Source organism: Setaria viridis, chromosome 9 (assembly GCF_005286985.2).
Source record: "Setaria viridis chromosome 9, Setaria_viridis_v4.0, whole genome shotgun sequence".
Lineage (NCBI taxonomy): Eukaryota > Viridiplantae > Streptophyta > Magnoliopsida > Poales > Poaceae > Setaria > Setaria viridis.
The window spans coordinates 5,595,301-5,615,569 of NC_048271.2; the positions used below are offsets into that span (position 1 = coordinate 5,595,301).

General features: G+C 49.3%; 3 protein-coding genes across 5 annotated transcripts; 2 read left to right on the forward strand and 1 right to left on the reverse strand.

Annotated features, from left to right (window-relative positions):
- Nucleotides 1–1,334: 1,334 nt before the first annotated feature.
- Nucleotides 1,335–10,971, reverse strand: LOC117836951 (uncharacterized). Of its 3 annotated transcripts, none has more exons than XM_034716484.2 (11): nucleotides 10,783–10,971; nucleotides 10,473–10,593; nucleotides 6,990–10,127; nucleotides 6,580–6,712; nucleotides 6,344–6,432; nucleotides 5,319–5,557; nucleotides 3,895–3,981; nucleotides 2,985–3,084; nucleotides 2,383–2,596; nucleotides 2,151–2,300; nucleotides 1,335–1,888 (listed from the first exon to the last, which is right to left on the reverse strand). In XM_034716484.2, exons 2-11 carry the CDS (start codon nucleotides 10,485–10,487, stop codon nucleotides 1,881–1,883), a joined length of 4,173 nt encoding a protein of 1,390 aa, XP_034572375.1. In that variant the 5' UTR covers nucleotides 10,488–10,593; nucleotides 10,783–10,971; the 3' UTR covers nucleotides 1,335–1,880. The 3 variants fall into 3 exon arrangements, with proteins under 3 accessions (XP_034572375.1, XP_034572373.1, XP_034572374.1); XM_034716482.2 differs by having other exon boundaries at nucleotides 2,120–2,300; nucleotides 10,783–10,970; XM_034716483.2 differs by having other exon boundaries at nucleotides 2,120–2,300; nucleotides 10,776–10,970.
- A 1,508-nt stretch (nucleotides 10,972–12,479) lies between these two features.
- Nucleotides 12,480–13,418, forward strand: LOC117840323 (late embryogenesis abundant protein 3). Its single transcript, XM_034720818.2, has 2 exons — nucleotides 12,480–12,910; nucleotides 13,015–13,418. The coding sequence occupies exons 1-2, from the start codon at nucleotides 12,488–12,490 to the stop codon at nucleotides 13,186–13,188; spliced, it is 597 nt and encodes a 198-aa protein (XP_034576709.1). The 5' UTR covers nucleotides 12,480–12,487; the 3' UTR covers nucleotides 13,189–13,418.
- Nucleotides 13,419–13,482: 64 nt separating this feature from the next.
- On the forward strand, nucleotides 13,483–15,028 carry LOC117835041 (late embryogenesis abundant protein D-34). Its single transcript, XM_034714393.2, has 2 exons — nucleotides 13,483–14,626; nucleotides 14,729–15,028. The coding sequence occupies exons 1-2, from the start codon at nucleotides 13,985–13,987 to the stop codon at nucleotides 14,888–14,890; spliced, it is 804 nt and encodes a 267-aa protein (XP_034570284.1). The 5' UTR covers nucleotides 13,483–13,984; the 3' UTR covers nucleotides 14,891–15,028.
- The last annotated feature ends 5,241 nt before the right edge of the window (nucleotides 15,029–20,269 follow it).

Below are 20,269 nucleotides of genomic sequence, written 5' to 3' on the forward strand. Positions count from 1 at the left end.
GAAAATATACAGGGACCTTATTGTAAACAACCGGATCGCGATTGGGGTCTTGCAAATAGTTGCGCCGGCGAGGTCGCGCCACCTTCAGCCGCGGCAGCGCGTGATGCAGGAGCAGTCGCGGCGGTAGGGGTTGGCTTGGGCGCCGCCGCCGTGGCGGCAGTTGTAGTAGCTGGCGCTGCGGCGGGAGAGCTCGCGCCGCCTCCCTCCTCCTCGGCCTCGCGGGCATGGCGGTGGCGGCGCCGGTCAGGGCGGACGATGAGAGCAGCGGCGGCGGCGAGGAGGGCGTCCTCGGCGCCATCAAGTCCATCTTCGACCCGAACGAGAAGAGTGAAGACCAAGGCCGCCAGGAAGGTGCTCCCCAAGGCGTACCTGAAGGCCGCCAGGGAGGTGGTGCGCACGCTCCGGGAGTCCCTGGAAGAGGACGGCGGCGGCGACATGGCCAAGTTCCGCTGGAACGCCGACGCCGCCAAGGAGTCCATCCGGGAGTTCCTGGGCGGGTGGAGAGGCCAGCAGGCCGCCGCAGCCGAGGTACGTAACGCTCATCCGTGCGTCTGCATGTTTGAGCTCTGCTCTGTCGAGATCCTCCTTTTTTTTTCACCAGTTCATCCACAGGAGTCATACGTAGCGTTGCAGAAGGCGATCGGGTCACTGGCGGAGTTCTACTCCGAAGCAGGGTCCTCCGCTCCGCTCCCACAAGATGTCAAGAACAAGATCCTGAATGACCTCAGTACCGCAGACATTGTTCATGCACATCTGGACGATGAGGAAGAAGTGATTCTACTCCAGTATTTTTCATGCTTATCTCAACGATGAGCAATAGCCAAGAAGTGATTCTACTCCGGTATTTTTCACCTGCAAAGCTTCCTTCACCCGAGGGGTTGTTTAGATACTAGGTGTTAAACTTTAGCAGTGTCACATCGAATGTTTGGATGCTAATTAGGAAGATTAAACATGAGCTAATTACAAAATTAATTACACAGATGGAGTCTAATTCGCGAGACGAATCTATTAAACCTAATTAATCCATCATTAGTAATGGTTACTGTAGCACCACATTATCAAATCATGGACTAATTAGGCTTAATAGATTCGCCTCGCGAATTAGACTCCATCTATGCAATTAGTTTTGTAATTAGCCTTTATTTAATACTATCCAAACATCCGATGTGACAGGTGCTCAACTTTAACATCCTGAAATCAAACAGGACCTAAAACACATTGCAGATTCCAGAACGATGCACGTGGACATTTTAGCCGGGCATGGTGTATGCATGCAGGCCTCATTCTTCCACAGTAACACAACAGGGATTTTGTAACCAATTTGGCATGGCAGATCAGGTGGACAGTTTCTCGCTAACGCATACATTAGTTTATCTTACAGAGATGAGAAATATGTTACAGAAATGAGAGATGATTGCGGGATTGCGCTAGCAAAAAACATAAAGCTATTAACTAATTAACAACTGGTGTAACATTTACGACTATCTGGTGGCTCCATTAGCCCTCGGAGTTTAGTTAACGACCAAAAAGGGGGAAAACAGAACAGAACTATCATCCACATTCTACATGCTGAGTTTTCAGCTGCACATGAAGTTAGATGGTCGGAGTTCACGCTTTTCAGTACTGCACAGGCTGATTCTGAAGTCCAGGTAGACGAGTCAATTGAATCATCAATCTCTGGCAAAACAACAGGGCTACCGCTGCAAGGCATCTTCCAAAAAAAACTGCAAACCTCTTTCTGCCAATATGCTAACTGTTGAGTCGAACTCAAAAGGTACAAAAAATATGGATGCGCTCATGGCTTCGTCCATGTAAGCTTGGGGCCCCCTCTCTTGGTAAGCAGGCACACCATTTGATTGACCCAAAAGTTGCACCCAGACTTACCCATCTGCAGGAGAGATTAAAAGTCATGAGAATGAGAACCATATAAAGATGGAGGTATTACAATGCACATAAATTTATGGCTATTTTCTAGGCACCAGACAAATATCTACTTTTCATCCTTGCAGAATATGTTTCGCTTAAATCCAAACAAAACCGTGTTGCTTATCTGAATATTGTTATCTTAAACAACTATATCAATATGTCAACATCACATGCAAGCTTTGCTTGGAATTACCAAGGATGGGGAGACTGTTGTGAAACATCACCATTGCAAGTGCCATCACCATTTTTGCTGCTGTCCATATGCTCTGTGACCCCAGAACCTAGGGGGTCAGCACTTGCAACAGAGCAAAGAGAATCTTCAATGGCCACATCAGATAGTTTTCCGGCCTTGTTTGCAGAGGAAACGGCACCCACTGTAAAAACGGTTACTCACCATTAAGTAAAAGGATAACAAAGAACTGGGATATCAATAAGGAATAAGTCATTTGTTCTGACCTCCTGAGGGACATGGGTCTTTGTCAGGTAAAGCCTTCTTCAGCAATGGCTTTTGGAGAAGACCTGTACCAGGAAAAACTAACATGCTGATAGCCTTCACTTCTTGCTTCTCAGAATCTTCAAGTGGACTAAAACCAAATTTAGATGTCCAGGTGTCCACAAGTTCTGATATAGCAGGAATGATCAACTTCTCAACGTTGAGAGAGCTGAGGATCTGAAATGGAAAAGCGGAAGGAAATAACAATAATAAGAGTTAGATAAGTTCAATTAAACAAGACATCAAGTTAGTAATATATAGCATATTATGGTCATCATATATACAAAGTCCACAGACAGGTTAAATATATGATAGCGACGCACTCTTTTGGGGAAAAAAGAAGTACTAGTCCACATTGGGTTCAACAGTGCAAGGTGCACATTTGTACAGCGGTACCAGGATTGCACATGTTCAAACTTCGAAAAGGCACACATTAAGGGAACTAACATTGAAGATATAAGGGGCTCAATGCATTTTCTTGAAACAATATGCTATATCCTACATTAGCAATAGCACCATGAAACACGCATGCAAGGATCTGGATTCTGGGCTCAGATCAAGATACCATTTCAATTCCATCTAGAAGCCGGCGGCACATTCCTTGACGCCTGTACATATTCCGGGTACCAATGAACGGCATCTCAGCTAACTTGGTTCCATGTATCCTGTTTAAGAACAAAAGATGGTAACAATAAATCGTATCAAAGTCCAGCAATTCAAGAAAGAAACCCAACTAAGAGCAGCCAGAATCTCTGTTTGTGTTTACTCATCCTATAATTCATGTAACAATAAGACAAAACAGCAGTGTGCAGAAAAATAGAAGGTAAATAAAATGTTCTGACAGATGTTAGCAAACTATAGAAAGTTCACACAAAGACGTAATGAATTTTGTAAACTATAAATTTCATCAGACCGACATGAATACACCTCCCTAAACGAAGCATTCAAATCTTAGTAGTAAAGAAGAAAACAAAATGTGAAGGGAGATTTGCCACCATGGCACTGCAGATACCGCAGGTGACTCCTCAACACCACCATGCAATTATACATAAGAAAACACTGAGCATTTCAGTAAGGGTATAATTTCCTTCAGATTTTGGAACATAAAATGGTTATTCCAATCATGTAGAGTATTTAGAGAACATGGGTACGGCCATTGTTTAGAACTCTAAGTAGTAAAGTAAGGTGCTAAACAAGATCAACACTATTGCAAAATTACCAAACCAAAAGGCAGTTTTGTTTGAAAATCAGAAAACGAATTGACTCAAATAACAGTGGTTCCTGGTATGGTTGCTATTAGGAGCATCTTTGTGCCCAGTACACTGAGACAAACATTGGTTTGTTTAAAGGGTTTTTAGAGCACATTGTATGCTTCTTCTCATATGCTGCAACGTGCTGGCATTCAGTGCTATATAGATGCCTAGACAGAGTCACAAGATATATCAAGCAAAAGAAAACAAGAGGAAACAACTCACCTGACAGATGCTGCAGCTATCATTTCATCTCCATGTTCCAAAATAAATATATAGAATCCACGGAAATCCAATCGGACAAAATTTGATCTGCATGCAAGAAAAGCAAAAATAGAGAACAATCAATCATCTCTGAGAAAAGTTGGAATAACATTTACCATACAGAAAACAAGCTGTAAATGTACATAAAAAACTAGAGCATTTATAAAGAAACCAAAAAATGTTCCAACTTCCAAGCAATGATGCAGGCCACTAAATCAACATAACGGGAACTAACCCACCCATAACAGTGTGTTAAATCAATCCCACTCAAGCTGCATTCATGACCATGTAAGCATTAGTGATTAGTCCACCCGCCAATCGCGTTTGATATATTCTTTTTGAACAATCAATTTGATATATTACATTATAATCGGGATTCTTGATGCCATTAATCACATGCTGCATTGATCTCTTTTGTTATTTGATGTGTGCATAGGTGAAGTTTTACTGCTTACATCCATTGCTTGCTATCGCCTATGCATAGTGTATATTTGGCATATATCCCATATCAGTATATTAATAGTGGTTCCATGAAAATTTGTTTACAAGATATATCATGTGTAGGGCCACATACTAGCACCAAGTGGTATGCAGCCATTGCAAGCTAACCTGCCACATACTACATACAAAGGGACTTGTCAAAAATAGGTCTGAGTCGACCTGACACAAAGCCACACCCTATGCCTTAGGCCATAACAAATCATGACATGGATGGAGTAGATCAGGACAAGCAAATGCATTCAAAAGTTGTATGTAGGTCAACAGTGATTAAAGCACCCAAGGTGATATGTGCACTATATGTTAGTCCTCAGAATGTTTGTTCAAGAAAATTGGCTTAAATTATCCCACATATAACACAATATGCTTATGGCCCCATGCTGCTTCCTAACCCTGTTTTATGAGGATATGATCGAAGTCGTTCCAGGTGAAATTAGTGAACATAATGAAGATGGTTTTATCATTAGAACATTAGATAAACTCACATACCTATTCGCAAAAGATAAACTCACATACCTAAATGTCTAAAATTGAAGGGGCCATTTTTTTTATTATCTCCAGAATATTATGACAACAGTTAAATTCATGGGAGGAAACCCATTTAGTGCACTCAGGTCAATCTATGAGGAGCTATGCACCTGTTTATGCCTTATGTGAAAGATGGTATGTTAACAATGAGCACTGACTTCAGTAATAATGTCAGACCAGCTCATCCCAATGGCCCCACCAACCAAAACACAACCACCAAAATACCAAATACACAGAGGGAGGGAGGGTGTGAGATGTGGAAAGAATTAGAAGGCCAAAGCATTAACAACAATCTGCACGCTTTACCAAGGATAATTAAACTTGCATGGACTACTGTGAGCTGGTAGAAAGATGCGTACCCACAGCTATACACAACATTGCGTATCAAGTTGATGCCAGTTCTCTGGTCAACAATCGGAAGAAAGCATTCATCCATTAACGAAAGCGCAACAGCAATCTTGGAGTTACACTCAACCCTTTCGTCCAAAGCGACAACTGTTTCTGGTACATCATCATGGATGCGCTGAATAACTCGGCATGAAAATTCTTGTTCAAGATCCTTTTTGACTCCCAGAAGATTCTGCAATTCCTCAAACAGCTGCATCACACAGATAGTAATTTTAGACTCAATAAATATATCATGGGAACTCAATGGGCGGGGTGGGGCTTGGGAGGAGGGTGCACATCAATGAAAAAAGTAGATAGAGGACAGCTAAACAAGAAGTCTTAATGGTAAACATATTGCCGTTAATAGAGCATTTTATGGAAACACTAAAAACCAAATAAGTGTCTAGTATCAGAAAGCCAAAGATCAGCATGAAATTCACTAGTAGAGAAAAGCTTTTACTAGTTGGATTAAAAAGTATCAGATTCCCAAACCACTAAATGGCTAAATAAAAGTTTATATGTGATTGCATATAGCTATGGAATTCAGTTAAACGGGAAAAATGAATCAGTTACTTGAATTTCCATACATTTCTATGATAGTTGTATCATACGAAGTAAAGATAGTCAGGCATAAAAGGAAATATCATAATCAAAAGAGAAAGCCGGTAGAACAGGCCCTGATAGATGACATATGGTGCAGACAGGGACGGAGTCAATAGGGGGGGCTGGCAGGGGCCATGGCCCCCCTCATGACCTCATTTTTTTCTACAACACGTCTATAGACCAAGAAGAAATTAGCTGCATGTTCTAGTGTTTGCTATATGAATTAACGTAGCTGCCCCCCCCCCCCAATTTAATGGCTGAGGTCTCAAACAGCAACATAAAATACAAATGCCATCACAACAATCATGCTCATAGAAAACTACAGCTACAAGGTAGTACATCAAAAAAGGAACGAGACCATGGGGGGAAAGAACAGGAGTCTGAGAAGTATTACAAGTCTGCAACTGTGTTGGCAGAATACATTGCATGATGGATCGGAATCACTGGTTATGGAATCAATCTCAGGAGAGCAGGCTTGGTGATCTGCAGACATCATCATTATGAAGAACTCAAAACATGATGACCATAAGAAAATACAGTAGTAAATAGTAATGAAAATCTGGTGTAAGAATTGTCAAATACTTCAAAGTTGAAAGAACTGTGAAGAAATAATATACAGAGATCACATACACATCTCATCGCACTGGGAACAACTACGCAATGAAGAATCAGCATCAGCAATGTCTTCAGTATCATCACTAGAATGTTCATGACAAAATTTACATGAGCAGTTTGCACAACACCAGTCATCTGAGGGAAGTGCCTACAAAATTGGAAGTTCATATCAATTAGAGAATACATCACTGAAAACATTAATCAATTCTTATCAGCACAGAAAACTGGAGTAGTGGAGTACTATTATTGGTATTTCAAAATTTTTATCATGTCCTAATGCAGGACAGCTAAATTTTAAAAAGCAGGCACATAAAATGAAATGCTGCCAAATTTTCTGATTCAATCTAAAGAAATGTTACGTTTAGTAAAAAATGATTAAGCAAATGGCCTCCCACAATACTGATGTCAAAAGCAAAAATATATACCTCCAGTCCTAGACAACTCATGTGGAATGTCGAGGGGCATCCATCACAGCAGATCAAATTGCCTCCATCGCCGCAAATACCACATGTGTCATCATTGGGGTCATCACCCTCAATGCTAATAGGAAAGAAATCCTGCCTTTCAGAATCAGATTGCTTATTCCATGCATTAGTAAGACAGTGCATGAGATCAATGTCCAGCCCATCTACAACTATGTTTCTGTATGGCTTCTTCACGTCACCGCCAGCATGAGCCACAAATTCAAGCACTGCAAGGACCTCACTACAGCAGCTGCAGTTAATCCCATCCCTAGTGACTATACCTTCCAGTAAAACTTTTGAGTGGCTTTCATCCATACATTTCAACTTAGTGTTCACCGATAGAATATCCAGATCAATCAACCAGGAGAAAATCGTACGTTTCCACTCATATGGAACAAAACCATCAGTGCTGCTGTCAGACTCCTTGTTGGATCCACGAGCAAGTAGAGCACAGCCACCTCGCTTTTTTCTATCATTTCCTAAATGTAGTCTTCTCGATTTTGTAATCTTATTCCTCTTTACCTTTGACGCACCCTTTCTAAATGCTTTCTTTCTCAGCCTTTGAATCTCTACTTTGGTTGTTCGTTTGTTTACAACAACTCTTTTTAATTTGCTAAGGATATCCTCTGTTAATGTACAACCTGAAGAATTAGAGGCTTGCCTTTTGCCAGGGCTACCAACAGATTTTTTTGATAAACTCTGGCCTTTAGAGCTGTCCTTTTGCTCAGATTCCATAGTTTCACGAAACGCATAATATGCTTTTGTGACTGACCAGTAAGATCCTTTGCCACTAGGAGGTATATACACAGAATCCATGTAATTTCTACCATTCCTGGGTCTTAAATCAATCGTCCAACCAGCACCTAGAAGTATGGCCTTTATCTCATCACTTATTTTTTGCTTTTCTTCGCGAAGACTTCCTGTATTTATCTGCTCACTTGGGCTTGCAGTGTTCATAGTGGAAGCTCTATCTGACCTCCCCTTACCTTCAGGCACCTTCACTTTCCCCTTTCCTGCTTGCAGAGATAAGGAGCTAGATTCAGAACTAGTCAGAACAGGCCTACCCAAACAACCAGCTTTGGAACGAGCAGAAGCATGCTTCAACTTAGATCCAGCCTTTTGTTTACGCCCAGATTTTTTCCTTTTCTGCTGATTCTTTTTCACGACAATGTCTTCTTCAGAATCACTAGAGTCATCTTGTTGTGGCACGACAAGGGCAGCAGCATCACGACTACGTCCTCTACGAGTTCTCCTGTAGGAAGTATCACGGCCAATCTCATCATCATCAGATTGATCCTGTGTCAGCTTGATATCATTTTGATTAGTGCGGTTAGAAGATCTGCTCGACAAACTTGTTTGATTGCGATGCTGACGTTCCCTCAGAACACGTTTATTTCCTGAATCACAGTTCTTCCCAACAACCTTCTCTCCAGAAGACTTATTCGGTTGCTCTATATCTGGATCAGAAGATGTATTTCTTGTCTTTTTCATGGATGGCATGGCAATTGGTGACCTTCCAGCAATTTTATCAAGCCCTGATTCCAATATCCTCTTCTTGCTGGCAACAATCTTCGCACCAACAGACATTACTGGTTTCTGCGCAGGAGTCTTATTTTCGGATTTAACTCCATCAGAATCCGTATGCTCCATATCATTTTTCTCAGTGATGGCTGAACCAGAGATATTCTGATCCACTGCAGAAACAGCAGCTTCAGTTGCTTTCTTGACAATGCTGATGCTTCTCGCAAGTGGTTGCGACTTCAAATTTACCTTTGTTTCATTTTCTGATTCCTCATTCTCTGTGGCATTTGCATGATTATCATTCTCAGTGACACCTAAGTCTCTTCGATCAATAACCTTTCCTTTCACTGTTTGCTTCTTCATAATGGTATTACGCTCTACCAGCTCAGCATGGTGAGTTTTCGGGGATACTGTACTGCTCACTTTCCTTGTATAGTGAGCAACAACATCTCTCTTCCTCCCTTTGCTTCCTAATGTAGCCTCATTTGTGGTAGTTTTGCATGAGCTTCCAGAAACTTCCCTCTGTCTAACTGTAGCTGACCTTGTAACTCGCTTCTCAAATCGCAACTCCTCTTCGCATTTCACCTGCTTTGCCTCACACGATTTTCTAGATATCGACTTTCTCCTTGTAAACACAATGTCACGTGATGAAGCATCATTGGTTTCATTCACAGGACTGCCCATCTCATCCTGCTTAGTGCACTCAGTTAGATCAGTGTGGTTATCTACTGTGCATCTTCCATTCTCAGTCAAAGAAATCTCAGTTTCTGTACATAAATTGTCATTGTGAGAATGCTTCTCAACTTTCTGATCTCCACTGTGAGGTACCACTCCATCGGTACAAACCACTGTATCCTCATGCTCAACAGATTCTAATCCACTGTTTGGGCTGGTGCTTCTTAAACATGTGCTCTTGCTATCATCATTTGCAGCAAGTAAGTCTATGACCTCACCCTGGCAAGGCCCATGGATCACCTCATTAGCTTGGGACTCATCAACACTCAAACTGATTGTTCCAGCTCTAGACTCATTCTGCACCTCGTGAGTTACAGCAGAAATGTTCTCATATGACTTGATTCTCTTATCGTCAGATTCTGCAATGTTACCTTGAGTGCCTAAGCCATGACCTTGGGCAAATTCTGTCGCGGAAAGACCAGACATTTCCATATTATTTTCAGGACGAGCTGACTCTTCTGAGACATTGCTCACATTCACCTTAACCAATCCATTGCCTTCCTCACCATTGCAAGCATGTGCTGTCAGCACCCCGCTTTTGCAAGCCTCAACAATAACCTCAGAGTGTTTCCTCTCCAAACTGTCAGTTTCAGCCTCAGCTCGCAGCCTCATGGCATTGGACCTCAACACCCTTTTTGTTACAGTCCCATTCTCATCCGCCAAACCCCTCGTCACTTCCTTTCTTTTCCTCCCAGTCAAGGCAGGCCCTCCGCCGAGATCCTCATCACCAGAAGACTTGTTTGCCTCCAAGGAGGCGGGAACCTTCTTCAAATCCTTTGTTGTGCCTTCTTCCATTCCTGGCATTGGAGTTCCCTTAGAGCCGTTATGGCCCATTTCAAGCCCCTGCAGAAGGTCAAAAACCACATGAGATGATCAGACCTCGCTGTCCCTGTCATCTGCTGTTCACAAAATAGTAAACCAACTAAACAGCGCAATCTAGCCTAAACCCTAGTTTAAACCTACTCCGCCAGCCCGACCTGATTAATAAAATTCCGGGCAATGCAAAACAAAACGGGCAACAAAATGGACCAAAAGTGGCTACTTTAATTCGGTTTCCATTAAAAAAAACTAGTCTGAAGCCAAGACCACGCACCAGCCCCCTACCGAGAGAAAGGAAGCTAGCAAAACATCGCCCAGGTAAGAAAAGAGCAAAATTCCTGGCGAAATTTCGGAGGGGAAGCAACTCACCGCGGCGTCTGGCATGGGGGTTCCGTTGAACCCCCAAAATTTCCGGGGAATTCGGCACCACGAAGCCCTGTGGCGTCAACCGCTGCCGCCCGCCGATCTCCAGCGGCCGAAGAGCAACCACCTAATCAAACCACCCAAACGGATGAACGGGTCAGTACGGCGCCACTCAGCGCAAAAATCCGCGTCAAACCGAACCGGAACGGAGGTGGATTTGAATTCCTCTCAGAACAAGGGGAAAAAACTCCTCCTCGAACCAGGGAATCCATCCGCCACCCCCCACCAAAGCAAGAGCAGGGGACGAACCACTCACCGGCGGGAGCAGGAGAGGAGCGACCCCACCCGTCTCCCCCCTCCCGGCGGGCGGATCTCCGGCCAGGCGCCGCGGCGGGGTCCAGGAGAGGAGGCGCGGCGGGCGGAGGATCCAGCGGCGAGCAGTGGGAACTGGGGGGGGGGGGAGAGAGAGGAGAAGGGACCGGCGGCCTTGCGCTGTGCTCTCGCGTTTCCCCTGACTGGGGTGGGGGGGTTTTATTTGTTTGTTTTTGGGATCATCCTGCGTTGATAGTGTGCGCGTCGGGTGGGCGGCACCGGTAGCTGACCCGCGGGGCCTGCGCCGCAGCCGCGCGGCGCGGCCGGGGCCGTGGCGTGGAGAACCAGGACGCGGGCGGGCTGCGTCGGGGGTTGAGTGGGCCGCGTGCCTGGGAGAGTGTGGGTGCGAGAGGTCAGAGTCACGATTGGTTTTTGAATGTTTGGGGTGTGGACTGACATTTTCCCTCCAGTTTCTAGCTCGGCTGGTTGTCAGACTCAGACTAGAGTGGCTGGCCCCTGGCCGGCTGCTGCAAGCCTGCAAGCACAGTGGCGGCCTGGCGACTATGCGTGACTATGACTTGGAGGAAAAGGTAGACGAGGAGACAAACATGCTCGATTTGATGCCTGGGATTTCCCTCTGCTGTGTGGAAGCGGGAAAAGGAACGTGTCAGAGTGATTTTAGCCTTGGAGAAGCTATGCTCGTGAAAATCCACGGGCATGTATCCTTTCATCGCTTTCATGTTTAGATTTTCATTGAATTTGAATAGTATATCGTCTCAAAAGAACAAAAATCAGATAGCGACGAGGTCGTACGGTGCGGCTAGATTTGATTGAAATCACTAGATGGCTTATTGTATCAAGAAAACGGTTTGAATCATGCGGTGCTTGGTAGGTTTGTAATCCCATCTCACTGGCTTAGTGAGTAGTGACCGACAATTTACTTGGTTCGTTGTGCCAAATAGGATTTAGTCGGTTAGTGTTTAGCGACTTGTATGTTGCATGGGTTAGGGTTCTAGTGTCTAGTGGTTTGTAGATCGAATATGCATGGAGTAAATGATGTTGTTATATGTCACCGATCTCATAATGACTTTAACGGTTGACAGTTCACTCAACGGTTGATGGCTCACTCGGGTGTTTTATTTAATTATTTGTTTAGTGGATGCGCATGGTAAATTCGTAAACCATGGAGGGATGGAGTTATATATTACTTTGTGAAAAAAAATGTTTCACTTGAGTAAAAACTTTTTATATTTGGATGCATTGTTAGATGAATTGATTATATATTCTGTTGCAATTAATTGATACGTCAAACTACATTCGTGATGAAGTAATTGATACGTCAAACTACATTCGTGATGAAGAATGAGTTATGTTGTAAAAAAAAATCGTCGATAGGAGTTTACAGTCACTGTCAATAAATAACGGAATGTTTGAATTGCTACTAATAATCGTCATTGAAAGAGACCTCCGTTCTTAAACCAATGATGTTTATTTTAAATGTTATTTATTTAAGAAGAGTAATGGCGAAGTAGCAAGAAATCTGCAAAGGAAAAAAGCGTCAGGATTTGCAAGAACGTGACATGTTGAACTCCACGTGCCATTCCTTCATCCGCCTCACCGCTCAACTGCTACTATGTCCTACGACAATATAAAAAGCAGCGACACTGCCCGCCGCCGCCGCCACAGCGACATCATCGGAGACCACAGCGATGGAAGCCCGACCCAGCAGGATAGAATGCCCGGAGCCCCCCAAGGAGCCCGAGCCGACGAACCCCGGCCGGGTGTTCGACACCGAGCGCGTCGCGCCGAGGGACGCCACGGAGTCGGCCACGGAGCAGCTCGCGCGCGGCGGCAGCCGCGGCGACGGCGCCGTCGACGAGACGTACGACACCAGGGTCAAGATCGCGGAGGCGCTGGAGGGGTCGGCCAGGGCCATCGGGGACAAGCCCGTGGAGCCGTCCGACGCCGCGGCGATACGCGCGGCGGAGGCGAGCGCCGTCGGCGGCGGCGCGGGCCGCGCGGCCGTCGTCGTCCCAGGCGGGGTCGTCGAGCGGGCGCAGGCCGCGGTGGCGGCCAACGCTCGCCTCGCGCTCGTCGGCGAGGACAAGGTCACCATGAACGACGTCCTGACGGTAACCACGCCCTGCACGCACGTGAACTCTGATCGAACGCGTCCGTGGAGGTTGATTTTGTTGTCGCGCCGACGACGTCGTGCCTGCTGCCTTTTTTTTTTCAGTGGGAGGCGACGATGAGGCTGCCGACGGGCAAGGCGGTGACGAGCGAGGTCGCGGCGGCAGCTGCGGAGGCGGAAGCGGCGAACGACCCCCGAGGGAAGACGAACCCGCGTGGGGTGAGCGCGGCGCTCGACATGGCGGCGAAGCACAATTCTGAACACGCGCAAGCGTCATGAACGGAGAGGAGCCCAGGCACGCCCTTTCGATCGGCGCAAGGGCAACTTGATCGTAGTCTGTTCGATGAGTTTCACAGTTAGCTTCATCATAGACTGTCCATGGCGAACTAATCAACCTTGCGTCGGATTAGCACTGAATTCACCGTTGAGCTCTGTGCGCGTGGAAAATCAGTGTTCTTGCTGCCATGGAACTTGGAACTTGTACTGCTGTTTCCACGAAATTCTGAACTCTGATTATCGTACAGTGGCTTTGCCGAATCAAGATTTATTCGTTACTCTGCCGCAAAAGAATTACGGATCAACCTGACATGACGCAAATGCCGAGAGGAAAACGTGAAACGAAGTCGGAAGGCAGGGACGCCGGCCGAACGCGCCACGCCCGCGCCGGCCGAACGCGCACTGCCGCGACACGGGTACGAGCGCTGGAGCCTGACGACACGAGACACGAGGGCATGGCATGGGCAGCCGCACCTGCTTCCATGCATCGCGAGCGTTCCGCGAGGCTCCGCATGGATGGCACCTGCCGGTTCGCCGACCCCACCGCGCCGAGCAAAGGCGACCACGGACATGCCGTCGTGGACGTGCCCCCAGAAAACCAAGCGCCATAGCGCCTCCGGACACAGCTCCACGTCGCCCCGGCTCCCTTGCGTGTCCCCGCCACGCGCCTCCATGCCTGCCGCTCTAGCCTCTAGCTCTAGCTCGCGGCCTACCTGTATATATGGCGCGCCAAGCCGCCAGCTCGACCTCAGCGCTTGGCACTGGCTAGTGGCCGTACGTGTCCGTGGAGGAGATCGCCATGAGCCAGGGGCAACCGAGAAGGCCGCCGCAGGGCGAGGCGGCCCCGCAGGTCAGGCAGGTGCCGGACCAGCCCATCAAGTACGGCGACGTGTTCGACGTCACGGGCGACCTGGCCGACCGGCCCGTGGCGCCCAGGGACGCCGCGCTGCTGCAGTCGGCGGAGCAGGCCGTGCTGGGCCGGACGCAGAGGGGCGGGCCCGCCGCCGTCCTGCAGTCCGCGGCCGCGCTCAACGCGCGCGCGGGCCACGTCGGGAAGGGCCAGATCACGGGACCCGCCACCGACGCCGGCGCCACCGTCACGGAAGCCGAGCTCCCGGGCCTCCGCGTCGTCACCGAGTCCGTCGGTGGGCAGGCCGTGGCGAAGCTCGTGACCCCGGCGCCGGTCGTGGCGACGGACCCGTCGGGCGCGGCGGACCAGGACGCGGTGACCATCGGCCGCGCGCTGGAGGCCGTGGCCGCCACGGCCGCCGGGGGCAAGCCGGTGGACCAGAGCGACGCGGCTGCCGTCCAGGCCGCCGAGATGTGCGCCACGGCGTCAAGCGCCACCGGAGGCGTGGCCGCGGCGGCGCAGGCGGCGGCCGACCACAACGCCCGCGCCGCGCGCGACGAGGACAAGGTCAAGCTCCGCGACGTCCTCTCGGTGCGCTCTACTCAGCTTTCCCTCTCTCTTGTCTTTTGATTCGCACAGCTGTGGCTGGTAGTGACTGTGCGGACCTTGGACTTGGATGGCCTGTGCGCGCAGAACGCGAGGGAGAAGATGCCGGCGGACAGGGGAGCAACGGGGGAGGACGCCGAGAGGGTCGTGTCTGCTGAGATACGGAACAAGCTGGACATGACGACCACGCTGGGCGGTGTCGCGGAAGCGGTGACCACCGCGGCGAGGCTCAACCAGGAGCGCCCGTAGCGTACTGTGTCCGTTTTAACATGGAAGACTGGAAGTGTACGAAAGCACGTACGTATGCAGGAGTCTACTCTTGCTCTCTCTTGTAAAAAGATGTGAATATCGCTGAATGTAGCGGCAATAAGCCTTTTGTGAATTCAATGTCTGTCTCCATGTCAAACTTCGTACTATACCAGAACTGAAATTCAGAACGAGACACAGAAACTGCTATATGTGATGCAAGACTTTTTTTTAAGTCAGGAGGATGCCGGCCTGAAAACAGCCTTAGTAGTCTGAGTTCAGGACACAGGTGAACCTTAAATTTTTTTTAAAAAAAGCGAAATAACATGATGCGATGCTGTCCTCTACTTCCAATCAGGAGAGAGCAGGCCTGATTCTCTCAGTTCTTTTTAGTGATCCAATGGAGGATTTTATAGACAGGAAATTTCAGTGTGACATGACATGAACATACAAAGTATGTGCTGCTCAACAGACAGATGCGCGCTGCTGTTCATTGCCCGACAATGGGCGCAGCTTCCCCGTGGAAAAAGGGCAGGTGACTGCATACCAAATAAAACATCAAAATGTTTATCCGGCTAGTAGCACCTGCTGTTCATGGCTTAGGAAAATCAGAATAAATGGATGAGAATGGTGCCATACGGTTTTTAGATGTAAGGTTATCACATCACGGTGGCTGAAGATGCAAATGGGCCAACAGCTAATGCTATGCTGAATCTCTGAACCCGCAGTCGGCAAGGCAGGTAGTGATGTCTGTTCTTAACCAATCAGAAGAAATAAAAATCGAAGTAGCCATCGCCACAAAGCTCTAGTTTTCAGCTCAAGGCCAAGTATCTAAATTTGTGGAAGTCCATCAGAAATCTGAACCCGCCAGCGAAAATGTTTTGGAAACCTGGGTGAAACCAAAGGGACATGTTTGTGAAGATCGACAGCTCGACACTGAGAGTTTTTAATTAGGATACGAGTTACGTAGCAAACCAAGGAAACTGCTCAATCTTATGTTTTAGCGAATCCAGTAGGGAATAGAAAGGTACCATTTTTTTACACCCACAACGCCATGAGATGCCGCAGAATAAATCCAGTCGAAGTTCCTTCAGTCACGCTGTAGTACCGGACCCGGTGGCTGTTGCCGGTGATCAGGTCGCCATTCTCGTGGAGCTTCAGGGAGAACACCGTCACTCGAAGCAGATAGCGATATGTCCGGGTCCGGGGTTCCTCTTCGTCGACCTCACCGTCATCGTCTTCGTCTTCCCGTGCGACCTCCGTGTAGAATTGATTCTGCTCGGTAACATTGTTCTTCATCTTGTCCTCAATAATGCAGACGCACTCCACGAGGCAGAATCTGCTCCTGCTCTTGCCTCCCATGTAGACCAGGGTGGCTCCGACATGCGTCTCGGCGGGGTCCTCGCTCCTTGCTGAACTTCCATGCCGGAGGCTGCCCGTCGCCGGTGTCAGAGGATCGGCGGATACCACGTCGCAAGCGCAGATGCGGCTGTAGTAGTCGCAAGAGCAGATGCGGCCGTGGTCGTCCTGGTATCTGACGAAGCAAATCCCAACCCAGGTGTTCAGCTCTTATCTGACTAATACAAAGCAGAGACCCGGCACCTCACCATGCTCGCCATGGCTCGGAGCATGGCTGACACACGCGCTCTAGACGGCGAACGGCACCTGCGCGGCTGCGCCTCGTTGGGTGGCGCCGTTCTTGGCGAAGTGGCGAGGACGTTCCAGCTGGAGGAGGACCCTGCGTGGATGGCGTGGTGTCATGGCGCGAGGGGGAACAGCTTCGCTGCGGTCGCAGCGGGCGTCTGGGCCTCGGGGGATCGTCGGAGTCGGACGAAGGATTTTCTCCGGAAAAACGACAAAATGGTTTATTTGCAAAATATTGTATCGTGATTAATAGGCACGATCAGGGAAATATTTTGCATAAAGACTTCTAATTTGGATCGCGCCTATTAATCGCGATCCAAACTAGGGTCTAATTTGTAAAATGTCCAGACATGCTAACGGGGCCCGCCGGAAACGCGCGAGGCGACGAGGGTAAAGGGGAAGAGGAGCCACGTTGCAGAGGGGAAGAGGAGCTGCCGGAAACGCGAGAGCCACATGTCCTCGACGACGAGAGCATCGGTAATCCTCGTGCAGCTGCGTTGTTTCCAGCCGGAGAACCCCTCCTCCGGCATGTGGAAGGTGAACGTGGCGCTGGTGACCAACCCGACGCTGACGAAGATGGTTCGCGCGGGGTGCACGGCGTAGGAGGTGACACACCCGACGTCGAATGGCGCGGGCGGGAGCGCGCGACACGCCTGGGCGGCGCCGCCGGGCTCGTCCGCCGGCGACGGGCTGAGCAGGTGGAAGGACTTGTGGCACAGGGCGAAGAGCCGGTCGCCGACCGAGAACAGGAGGCCCATCTTTACAACAAGCGTGTGCGGGCTTGCGGCAATTTCCTTGCTGCCATCTAAAAAATAGCTTGTTGTGCAAAAAACCAAAACAATCTCCGAATTACTCGGAAAAAAACATTAACTCAAATTTCTTTTTTGAAAATAAAGGAACGATCTCCGAATACCTTCCGTGCAATTCACCTTCCAAGTGCACTTTTTTCTCGTGCTTGAACATCAAACTTGGCTTGGTAGCGGGTGGTTCAGCGCATGTGCATGAGATGAGTGGTGAGCAACATGGACGAGAGAAAGAGTACCCCTATGTGAGCAAAGAGTACAGATCGGAGCAAACTAAGGTGGTTTCTTATAGTGAAACCTATTCATACACGCGTCACCTGAAATATTCCCAAATTTCAAACGTTTGTTATTTAATTAGGAAGTCTTCTAACCAAACAGATGAGATAATAAGTACATATCAAAGGCTATCGTCACGCATCTATAGCTTTGGATTTTCAGGTCAGCGCCAAAGTATCGGAATTTGTGGAAGTCCATAGGGAATCTGAACCCTATGGACTCGATAATGCCACGGGATTCCACCCAACAAAACGATCGCTAGTTCCTTCAGGCACGCTGTAGTACCGGATGCGGCCGCTGTCGCCGGTCGTCAGGTCGCCGTTGTCGTCAAGCTTCGGAGAGAACGTCGTCACTCGAAACAGAAAGGGAGCGTCTACCTCGACCTCACGGTCTTCCATCTCCTTGGCGACATTGTTCTCCCTGTCCTCGATGCAGACGCTCTCCAGGAGGCAGAACCTGCTCTTGCCCCCCTTGTAGAGGAGGGTGACACCAAAGGTCTCCTCGGCCGTGTCCTCGCTGAGCAGCTTCTCCTTGCTGGAGCCTCCTGGCCGGAGGCTGCCCGTCGCTGCCGGCGTCGGGATCAGCGGGCACCACGTCGACAGCGCAGACGTGGCCGTACCCGTCCTGGTCTCTGTCGCAGCGGATCCCGACCCAGGTGTTCAGCTCGCCGTCGAAGTGCGCGGGCTGGTACCCGCCGCCACTGCTAGGCAGCATCCAGCCGCCGCGCGGTTTCCAGCCGGCGAGCCCCTCCTCCGCATCCCTTTCCTCCGGCATGCGGAAGGAGAGCGTGGCGTTGGGGCAGTACCCGCCGACCCTGACGAAGATGGTTCGGCCATCGGGGTGCACCGCGTAGGAGAGGACGAAGGCGGTGGGGAGCGGCAGACACGGGAGCGCGCGCAGCGTCGGGGCGGCGGAGCACTGGCCCGGCGCCGGCGGCCACGGGCGGAGCAGGCGGAAGGCCTCGTGGCACAGGGTGAAGAGCCCGTCGCCGGCGGGGATGTAGATGGGGTAGTAGGACTCGGTCAGATTCGTCTCCGGACGACGGCCGAAGCCGATGGTCCGCGTGCGGACGTCGAAGACGGTGACGGGGTAGTGCGGCAGCAGGGTTTGGGCGTCCCTGGGATGTATGGCCACGATCTTGGAGTCCGGGGCGGCCACGAAGTGGCAGGGCGACTCGCGCGGCCCCTCCACGTGGAAGATGGGTGGTGGAAGGCACTGCTCGCCTCGCCGGAGCCGCCCGACCCCATCTACATCCCCGCCGGCGGCAGGCTCTTCGGTCTCGCTGCCGGCACCTTCCACCTGCTCTACCCGCCGCCGCCGCAGCATGGCAGAGAGGAGGCCAGGGTGTGGTCGTGGCGGGAGCTCCCCGCCCCGCCGTTCAAGCGCAGGCGCGTCACCTCCTACGCCGTCCACCCCGACGGGCACACCATCTTCGTCAGCATCAAGAAGCGCGCCTCCGCCGCCACCTTCGCCTTCGACACGGCGGAGCGCGCGTTGCGGGACGACATCTGCGGATGGAAGCGGCACGGCAAGTGGGCGCTACCGTTCACCGGCCGCGCGCACTTCGACGCCGAGCTTGACGCCTGGGTCGGGCTCTCCAGGGACCCGGACAGCATCGGCCACCTCTGCTGCTGCGACGCGGTGGCGGTGCCCACCGGCAGCGACGAGCTGTGCCCGGACCGGAAGCTCAGCAAGGAGAAGCTGTTCAGCGAGGACCCGACCGAGAGGCACGTAGGCGCCACGCTCGTCTACATGGGAGGCAGAAGCGAGTTCTGCCTCGTGGAGTGCGTCTCTATCGAGGACGACGACCGTGCTGATGATGATGAGAGGGATAGTGACTGCAACATGGAGGAGGAGGACAGCTGCGCTGATGATATGAGTGACTGCAACATGGAGGAGGAAGACGACGGCTGTGGTGATGAGAGGGATGACTGCGAGCAGGATGGGCAAGACGTGCCATGGACCCGTCGGTATTTGTTTCGTTGACAACTTTTAATCTGAAATATGACAAGAATGCGGACCTGACAACAGGCAGCAGCAGCCGAATTCGATACTACGGAGTGCCAAAAGGATCGACGGAGGTTGTCCTCAGTAATCCGGTGGCATTCTGGATGTGAAAAAACTGAGAAACATCGCATGGACGTGTCGAATATCGTTGGATTTGCGCTACTCATGTACTTCGACTTTCTATTGCGTTTTTTTTCTTCTGATCTTTCGCTCACTCTCCTAGTGTACTTTGAACTTGTGCAGTTCTTCTTTCTAATTAGTCAAACCCCTCGTGTCTACAATTTCCTTGTGTCTCCAAACTATCAAACTTTGTATGTGATATGTCGATAACTCACGATTCATTGTTTCAACCAATCATACACGAAACCGTAATGAGATAGGCCTCGCACAAATTGTCGAACAATCTTGACAGCCCAACAATCTCATGAATTAATACTCTTTCTCCATTTTTTTTTCTTTTTGTTCAAATGGAATTACATACATAGTTCACACTATTAGTGATAGAATTCCGATATATCCAATATTTTCAACACATATTGAATCCTAAGAAAAACTCCGCCTGGATTGGTAAGTATAGCGAGGCCATGCATGACAGTAAACCAAGGAAACTGCTCACCATATATCATCACGAACTGAATAATTCGACACGCGA